Genomic DNA, 10126 nt, shown 5'->3' on the forward strand with positions numbered 1-10126 from the left:
CTCGTCGTATAAGGAACTTAGTACAATCGTATCATATCGAGAATCATAAGCTTAGTAGCTTTTTGAGATAGGATCATTGAAGAATATCGTAGGCTCATAGAAGGATAGATATTTGGCCAAAGAACCATGCCTTATGAAAGAAGGGTTAGCCTTACATACTTTTCCGTTCAACTATTCTATCACTTGCACGTGCTTCTCCAATGCTCACGTTTCTACCTTCATTAGAGTGCATACTAACATTAGAGAATTGATAGCTTAGCATTCATGACTAAAGTTAGGGAAAATTGGACAACATCTCCTTTATTTATACGACTTCCTCCATATCATATATCAACTCCCAAACATCAATAATAATATTCACAATATCATCACAATAGCCTTTATTCGACTACATTATCCTCACTTCTCAATTCACTTCAATTCATCCATATTCATGGTCATATCACACAATTTCGTTCATTCATATACAAGGTCTATTCCATGTTCTCAATATCATTTATAACATGATTATAATCATCAAATGCTATTTCTTACTTATCGAAACACCATATCACCATATACTTCGTGCTCTTCATTCGCCTATTCACTGTGCATCAACGGAAAATTTTTCGAGGTGTAACATTCTTCCCCCCTTAAGAACATTCGTCCTCGAATGTTAAGCACTCGGGAATTGTACGAAAATTTCGCCAGAGTTTCTCCTATAATACGGTACTACCATCTTGTCACAACAACCCATAATAACAATGCCTCACGGGGCACAAACATAATAGCAAAAGAGAATTTGGCCACACACGACCCAAATGCATAAAAAGGAAAACATACGTACCTTATGATCTTGATGTCTCATCTTGGCCCTCTTCTGGGGGCTGAAATAAGTGCGGATACTTGGATTTCATAATTTCTTCCGCTTCCCATGTCATCTCTTCTCGGTTATTGTTTCTCCACAAAACCTTTCGAGGCCACTTCTTTGTTTCTAAGCCTCCGTACTTGCCTATATAGTATGGCAGTGGGTATCTCTTCATAAGTTAACCTTTCTGTCACTTGGACATCACTTACTGGGACGATCCTAGCAGGATCTCCAACACATTTACGAAGCATCGAGACATGGAAAACTGGATGAACTGACTCCAAATCAGGAGGTAGATCTAATTCGTAAGCCACTTGGCCTACTCTGCGCACAATCTCATAAGGCCCAATGTATCGGGGACTAAGCTTCCCCTTTTTGCCAAATCTCATTACACCCTTCATTGGTGACACTTTCAAGAATACCCAATCCTTAACTTGGAACTCTAAGTCCCTTCGGCGATTATCCGCATAAGACTTTTGACGACTTTGGGCTGCTAGTAACCGATCTTGTATGAGCTTAACTTTCTCTATGGCTTGTTGGACCAAGTCTGGCCCTATCAATTTAGCCTCTCCTGTTTCAAACCACCCAATTAGGGATCTACACTTTCGCCCATATAAAGCTTCATACGGTGCCATTTGAATGCTAGAATGGTAGCTATTATTGTAAGCAAATTCAATGAGTGGTACGTGATCATCCCAACTACCTCCAAAATCTAACATACATGCCCGTAACATATCCTCAAGAGTCTGAATGGTACGTTGGGCCTTGTCCATCGATCCGTGGATGAAATGTCGTGCTAAGGCTCACATGAGTCCCCAACCCCTCTTGGAAGGACTTCCAGAAATTAGTCGTAAACTGAGTTCCTCTGTCCGAGATAATAGACACTGGAACACCATGAAGTCGCACGATCTCTTCCACATAAAGCTTTGCATAATCCTCTGCTACATATATCGTTCTGACTGATAAGAAATGAGCTGACTTCGTGAGTCTATCCACAATCACCCATATAGAATCATACTTACGTCGAGAACGGGGTAAGCCTGTAATGAAATCCATGTTAATTACTTCCCACTTCCAAGTTGGGATTTCTATAGCTTGCAGCAATCCGCCCGATTTTTGGTGCTCGATTTTCACTTGTTGACAATTGGAACATTGAGCTACAAATTCTGCTATATCTTTCTTCATCCCATTCCACCAATACATAGACTTAAGATCATGATACATTTTCGTTGCTCTAGGGTGGATAGAATAACGGGAACAATGAGCTTCTCTCAATATTTGGTGGCGTAAACCTGCCACATTAGGAACACATAATCTGCCTCGACATCGGAGAACTCCGTCTCCTGCAATCTCGAATGATGACTCCTTTTTCTGAGGGAGTGTATCTCTGTAATGCATCAGCATGGGATCTTCGTATTGTCGCTCTTTCACTTCCACTACTAGCGACGAAATTGCTGAATTCTTAATGGTAGTTCCCCTACTACCTGAGTCCACTACTCGAACTCCTAGGCTAGCTAACTGCTGGAGCTCACGAGCCATTTCTCTTTTCTCTGGCTGTACATCACACATACTTCCCATGGATCTACGACTAAGAGCGTCAGCCACAACATTTGCCTTTCCGGGGTGATATAGAATGTCAACATCATAATCCTTTAGCAACTCCAACCATCGTCGTTGCTGCAAATTCAACTCTTTCTGCTTGAAGATATACTGAAGGCTCTTATGATCGGTGTAAATATCCATGTGGACACCATATAAATAATGTCTCTATATCTTTAATGCATGAATCACTGCAGCCAATTCAAGGTCATGGGTTGGATAATTCTTCTCATGTTTCCGTAATTGCCTTGAAGCATACGCAATCACCTTGCCATGTTGCATCAATACACATCCTAGCCCAATGCCTGAAGCATCACAATAAACAACATAACCTTCCAATCCCTCTGGAAGTGTCAGGACTGGTGCAGAAGTCAATCTATCTTTTAGCTCTTGGAAACTACGCTCACAAGCATCTGTCCATTGAAACTTAGCTGATTTCTCTGGTCAGCCTTTGAGTGGTGCGAAATAGAAAAAACCCTCAACAAATCTCCTATAATATTCGCTAAGCCTGAGCTACGAACCTCCGTAGGAGTTGTGGGCCTTGGCCAAGTCTTCACGGCCTCAATCTTTTGGCTATCTACCCGAATACCATCGGCTGAAACAATGTGCCCTAGAAATGTCACTGAGTTCAACCAGAACTCACACTTAGAAAATTTTGCAAACAACTCTCGAGTTTGAAGAACTCTAAGGACAGTACGCAAATGATCCGCATGTTCTGCCTCAGATCTAGAATACACCAAGATATCGTCGATGAATACAATCACAAACAAATCTAGAAAGGGCCTGAACACATCGTTCATCAAATCCATAAATACTGTCGGTGCATTAGTTAGCCCAAATGACATCACCCGGAACTCAAAATGGCCATATCTTGTTCGGAAGGCTGTCTTAGGGATGTCTTTCTCCCTAACTCTCACTTGATGATACCCGGATCTCAAATCTATCTTTGAAAACCATCTGGCACCTTGTAATTGGTCAAACAAGTCATCAATCCTTGGAAGAGGATACTTATTCTTAATCGTCACCTTATTTAATTGCCGGTAGTCAATGCACATTCTCAAAGAGCCATCTTTATTTCGGACAACAATACGGGTGCTCCCCACGGGGATGAACTAGGCCTAATAAAGACTTTCTCAAGCAAGTCTTTCAACTGCTCCTTCAACTCTTTCAATTCTGCGGGAGCCATTCTATAAGGAGGAATAGATATAGGCTTGATTTCCGGCAACACATCAATAGCAAAATCAATCTCCCGCTCGGGAGGAAGGCCTGGAAGCTCTTCCGGGAACACATCCGGAAATTCCTTCACTACAGGAACTGACTGAAGAGTCCGCGGTTCAGCTTCTATATCTTGAACTCGAACTAGATGATAAATGCAACCTTTTGTGATAATTTTCCTTGCCTTTAGATAGGAAATAAACCTACCCTTTGGTGATGCCGTGTTCCCTTTCCATTCTAAAAACTGGTTCTCCCAAAAATTAGAAGCGAACCATTTTCATTCTACAATCAACATTGGCGTAGCAAGAAGCCAACCAATCCATGCCCATAATAACATCAAAATCCACCATTTTTAACTCATGCAAGTCAATCGTAGTACGACGATCGCAAATCACAATCACACAATTTCTATATACTCGGCTAGCTATTACCGATTCACCAACGGGTGTGGACACCTCAAAAGGTTTGATCGACTCCGGTTTGACTCTAAACCTACCCGTAATATACGGAGTAACATATGACAATGTGGAGCCCGGATCTATCAAAGCATAAATATGAGGCCGAGGACCGCTGTGAATCGGGGACTCTCCCTCGCCTCTACCATGGCCGACCGGCGCATGTGAACCTGGCCTCATAGGGCGTATAGAAGATGAAGATCCAGCTACCGACCCTGAAGGCTGGGTCCTACCTCTACCACCAACTGAGGGGAAATCACGCATAATATGGCCTGGCCGACCACATGAATAGCAAACCTCTGAACCCAATCTGCACTGACCCTAATGTAACTTCCTACACTGGGAGCATCGTGGTATGGGTGGCCTCGCCTGACCCGAATCACCTCTAAAATGAGATCCCGAAAAGCTCTGACTCGGCCCGGGATGAGTAGATCTATCAAATCTTTGGCCTGAAAATCGTGGAGGCGCACTAGTCATAGAATAGCCTGAATGTCTAGAAGACTACTGCTTGTGCCCGCCTCTATACTCACTCATCGGACCCGAAGATCTAGCCCTCTTGTTATGCCCTCTATCATGCTCACGCTCACTTCTTTGTTGTTGTAGGCTTTCTTCTAAATTCTGAGCATGGGCCTGAATACGTGAGATATCCATGTTGTCCTGAAGGGACGCGGTCAAGCACCTATCCATCAAGTGTGGCCCTAGGCCTTTCACAAACCGGTGTACTCGGTCACCCATATCCGCTACCATGGCCGAAGCATACCTAGCCAAAGAGTTGAAGCGGAGACTATACTCTAGAGCACTCATGCTTCCTTGCCTCAAATTTAAGAACTTGTCGCTCTCACAGCTCGCCGAACTTCGGAGGCAAATAATGTCGAGAAAGCATCTACAAATTCTCGCCATACCGGAGGAGGTGCATTGGCTCCCCGTGAAGCCATCCAAACCGTGTACCAATGAACCGCGACATCCCTCAATCTATAGGACGCTAACTCCACCGATTCGGTATCCGAAGCATGTATCAACCGAAACGTCCTCAACATACCATCGATGAAATTCTGAGGGTCCTCATCCGGCTTTGATCCAAAGAATTCCGGAGGGTTCAAACTAATGAAATCACGGGCCCTTGCACTAACAGCCCTACCACCTTGCCTTGTACTTTGTCGTTGAGTCTGGGCAGCAACCAATTGAGTAAGCAAATGAATGGCCTCTTTTACATCTTGGCCTGAAGCATCCGGTGGAGGGACCGGAGGTGCTGGAGCTGGGGCTGAGGCTCCCTCACGCTCCTCTAATATAGGCACTGAACGGGAGGACTGAGATTGAGCCGCACTCTGGGACTCACTTTCCTCTACTACTGGTGGCAGTGCTTTTCGCCCCGCTTTTCCGCCACCGTCTTGCCCTTTGGCCGATTAGCCTTTTTCTTTACAGTATTCCCGAAATACATAACACACATGGTTAAGAAACAAGAAGTTTCTTATATCATAGCTCTATCACACGATTCTTACGAAGAAAGAAGGTCATTCATTCCTAAAATGTCCGCAAATGCCTTCTTGTTTATAAGTGTGGCGCGCAACACACCTATAACCAAGACTCTACCGGACACGGCTCGGTAGACACACCCTAGGATCGAATCGGCTTCGATACCACTTTTGTCACGCCCCAACCGGGAGGCGTTGCGACGGCACCCGTGCTAACCACCCTGGGCACCTCTTAACATACTTCCACATCACATCTAGGTGAGCCACATAGTTAAATCATGCTCTCATTCATCATTCATATTAATCCAATTGGGCGACAATTTACTTATATCATCATTAACAACTATGCCCGTATAAATGTACATAAACCGACGAGGCTATCAAAATAATATCCCAAAATATAGGCCGACAAGGCCAAACATATCTAACCATATACACATGTCTACGAGCCTCTAAGAAGAGTATGTCATATTATATAGGCGGTATAGGACCCCGCCGTGCCCATAAGTATGCACACAAAAGAATTTATACTCAAAAGCCGTGCTCCGAATGAAATGGAGCTCCCGTATGTAGTCCCCGAGAAATATAGCTATGGATCAGTTCCGTCTCTAGCCACCGCGGCATGACGTCCACAAACAAAAGAACGTCAAGATTTAAGAATGTACCGAGTATGTAAAGCATGATCAATATCAATATGAAAGCAAATGGACAACATATGAAATAGCATAAGATGGAGATAATAGTATCATCGTCGTAAAGACTTACTTGCCTTTCATGGGACATTCCATTTCTATTGCGTATCCGTGTACATACATCCATATCCGTATCTGTCTACGTATCGGTACTCATTTACCTTTCGTATCTATTTTCGTATTCGTATTCGTATTCGTATTCATATTTCCGTTCATACTCATATTCATATCATTTACATCTACTTAGCATATTCGTACTCATAGTGATGTCATATCCATAGCATTTATATAGCATACCCGACCACAAGGGCATTTATTCACATACTCCGCCCTACCAAGGCTTAGTGTCATACATACCTGGCCCTACCAAGGCTCAGTGTTATCCGTACCCAACTGCAGTGGTGCGCGCGCATTACATACATACATATCTACTATATTCTATCCGGCCATATAAGCTCGGGGTTTCATAATAGCCACACACGGCACATATACATATATAAGCTCATAAGCATCTTTAGCCTTTTTACTATCGTCATTCATTACATTCTATCCTTAGAGAATTACTCGTCGTATAAGGAACTTAGTACAATCGTATCATATCGAGAATCATAAGCTTAGTAGCTTTTTGAGATAGGATCATTGAAGAATATCGTAGGCTCATAGGAGGATAGATATTTGGCCAAAGAACCATGCCTTATGAAAAAGTGGTTAGCCTTACATACTTTTCCGTTCAACTATTCTATCACTTGCACGTGCTTCTCCAATGCTCACGTTTCTACCTTCATTAGAGTGCATACTAACATTAGAGAATTGATAGCTTAGCATTCATGACTAAAGCTTAGGAAAATTGGACAACATCTCCTTTATTTATACGACTTCCTCCATATCATATATCAACTCCCAAACATCAATAATAATATTCACAATATCATCACAATAGCCTTTATTCGACTACATTATCCTCACTTCTCAATTCACTTCAATTCATCCATATTCATGGTCGGTCATCACACAATTTCGTTCATTCATATATACAAGGTCTATTCCATGTTCTCAATATCATTTATAACATGATTATAATCATCAAATGCTATTTCTTACTTATCGAAACACCATATACTTCGTGCTCTTCGTTCGCCTATTCACTGTGCATCAACGGAAAATTTTCTGCGGTGTAACATGGGTAATTTTTGTTAAATGGGTAATTTGGGCTGATTTAAGATTTTTCATCCATTCAGGGGTATATTTGTATACTTTGACTAACAGAAGTATATATTCGATTATTTTGACTAACGGAGGATATATTTGACCAATAAATTGAAGCAGAGGGTATATTTGACCCTTTTCCCTTTTCATAATTACTACACTAGTAGTTGGTAATAGTAGTTCCTTCTCCCTCTTGTTGGTAATTTTCTAAGCTAAGGACTAACGCCCGAAGCTCGCTCCGCTTACAACTCTCTCCTGCGTTTCCCTCTCCGGTTTCTACAGATCTTGAATTGCCGCAACCCTATTTGCCATTAATCTGAGGTAAAACTGATATTCTTTTATCTGCCTTCTTTACTTGTTCATTTCAATCAATCCATTACGCCTGGCAATACTACTATTCAACTAATTTCATTCCTCTCCTCCTTTATTAATAATGCTTCCCCAATACCCTTTTTTCCTTTCGTCAATCTGTTTTTACTAGGCTTCTTTTGTGCCGCTTCTTCTCTTCGATTTGGTTTCTCCGTCTTCCTTGATTTAGGGCTTTGCCCTTTCTTGCAAAACCCTAAATCAATTTATTTTGTCCATTGAGGTTAATTTAAAACAATTTATTTTTAGTAATAGTTTCTTCAAGGATGAACCCGTTGATATTTTTTTCTTCAAATTCGCCAGATTTGCTCATTAGCCTTTTGTTGTGCTCGCTGTATTAGCTTTCCTGTCACTCTACTTTGAACGCTGGGATTTTCCTAAATCTTTTCTCCTCAACCTGCTAAAATTAACAAATAGGCTTTCTTGTCAAAATAAAATAACCAAAAAAGCTTCTTTTTTATTGATTGCTAAGAGGGGAAAATGAACGACTACATTTTTCTATTGATTGCTAGCAGTGGGGTTTGGTTTTAATCGAAGATTTTGGGAGCTTTCAGAGATGCTATCCATGTGTGTGGCTAACATATGGGTTTCCTTTTAGGTGGTCATGTCATAACAAGTTATATAGGAGATCGAGTGGTTGTTGGTTCGTTCACGTTATGATAGATTAATTGCTAAATCCTCTAATTACCTATTTACAGTTTATCTTTTACTTCAGTTGCTTAGACCTTGGTTTCATTGAGCGTATATAAACTCCATGTTTATTAGTGAATACTGCAGGAATAATGGATACTGATGTCATTTCTGATGGAAATAAGGGAGAAAGTTTGTCTGACTACTCCATTGTTAAGAAATTGAAGGGGTGTTATGAGTCACCAAGAGCAGAAAATGTTAAGCGGTTGCCTCAATTGCCAACAAAACCATCTGATCCTTTAGGTCCAATCACTCCTGATTCCATCCGAGAAGGTGGCGACCACGTAGATGGGTGTTGTTCACCGGTTTCTTCTTCTCGTCACAGGACTCTTTGCTTCAATTCTCAACTATATGACAACCCGGTTTACTCAAATAAAGGAAGTCCACGGACTCCGAAGGGGTTGGGGTTTGATCCATTTGCTCCTGGACCAGATAAACTCATGCTTGCCCCACAGTGTAAAAAATATTTTACTGATTCACAAGCCAAAGTGATGCGTCAGCTTAGCTTTGAGGAGTCTATGAATTTCAATGGAGATGTTGATCACTCGGACAATGTGGGAACTGTGTCCGAGGATGAGATGTTATTTGAAATGTTGTACACTTCTCTCTTAGAAGTTATTACTTCAAAACAAAAAGAGGATCTTCATTCGAAAGCCTCAACTCAACTTTCAGATTCTGATGGATGCACGACACCTCCCTCTGCACCTCGTCGTAGTGGAGTTGCTGATACTTGCCCTGCTGCTCCTATGAAGCCTGCATATCGGTTTAATAATATTGACAAGGGATTATGCAAAAAGCTTATATTTTGACATCTACTTATGTTTGCAAGGTAGTAATAACTGTGTGAAGAGATTTGGGTTCTCTGCCGGAATTGATTCTAGTACATGACAACCTCACTCATTTCAGTATGGTGGCTAACCTCAGACTTGTATGTCGTAGAGCATTAACATATTGTTTAGGTTGTTGAAATCGCGACTTCTAATCTAGCATTTACTTGTGATTCTAAGACTTTTATGTACTAATTATGTAGAGTTTAATTTCAGTATTGGGTGACTGTACTCCTGTAGCAGTATAATGTATAGGCTGTAGCAACTTCTATGTCCGATGCGGACAAAAGTTGCTATCGAGTATTTTGTTAGTTGATTGTTGGCCATTTTGGTACTTTATGTCGAGCTTTTATGCTCCCAAACTTGTAAGTTGTCTCCCATTGGAGAAGATAATTAACAAGAAACTGAGCCTGTAGTTTATGGATTTAGAAAATGTATGTATGCTTTTGGAGAACTTTTATGTTCCTTTTCTGCTTTTGTACTTTGTCATGATGATCAATGGTTGAAAGTGGACTAATTTCATCTACTGACTTTGCTCGTGCTGGTTGTTACATAAATTTCAGTCGTATTGGCATTTCATCACTTCCGTGATAATGCACGATATCAGACTGTTTAGCTCAAGAATCTCAGGCTTCATAAACGGTGTATGCATTGTCAACCCAAATGGATTTAAGGACCAGTATTACATATAATTTAAATAGTCGGTGCTAGTCTTCCAGAAAATTTTCTGCTGGACACTCTATCAAAACATCTCTAC

General features: G+C 41.4%; 1 protein-coding gene across 1 annotated transcript; it reads left to right on the top strand.

The window, feature by feature from the left end:
- Positions 1 to 7644: 7644 nt before the first annotated feature.
- On the top strand, positions 7645 to 9823 carry LOC132056841 (uncharacterized). Its single transcript, XM_059449213.1, has 2 exons — positions 7645 to 7807; positions 8618 to 9823. Exon 2 carries the CDS (start codon positions 8635 to 8637, stop codon positions 9349 to 9351), a length of 717 nt encoding a protein of 238 aa, XP_059305196.1. The 5' UTR covers positions 7645 to 7807; positions 8618 to 8634; the 3' UTR covers positions 9352 to 9823.
- Positions 9824 to 10126: the final 303 nt, after the last annotated feature.

This window comes from Lycium ferocissimum, chromosome 5 (genome assembly GCF_029784015.1).
Source record: "Lycium ferocissimum isolate CSIRO_LF1 chromosome 5, AGI_CSIRO_Lferr_CH_V1, whole genome shotgun sequence".
Classification (NCBI taxonomy): domain Eukaryota; kingdom Viridiplantae; phylum Streptophyta; class Magnoliopsida; order Solanales; family Solanaceae; genus Lycium; species Lycium ferocissimum.

Coding starts and splice junctions, on each gene's coding strand:
- LOC132056841 (XM_059449213.1), top strand. CDS start 8,635: ATGGATACTGATGTCATTTCTGATGGAAATAAGGGAGAAAGTTTGTCT.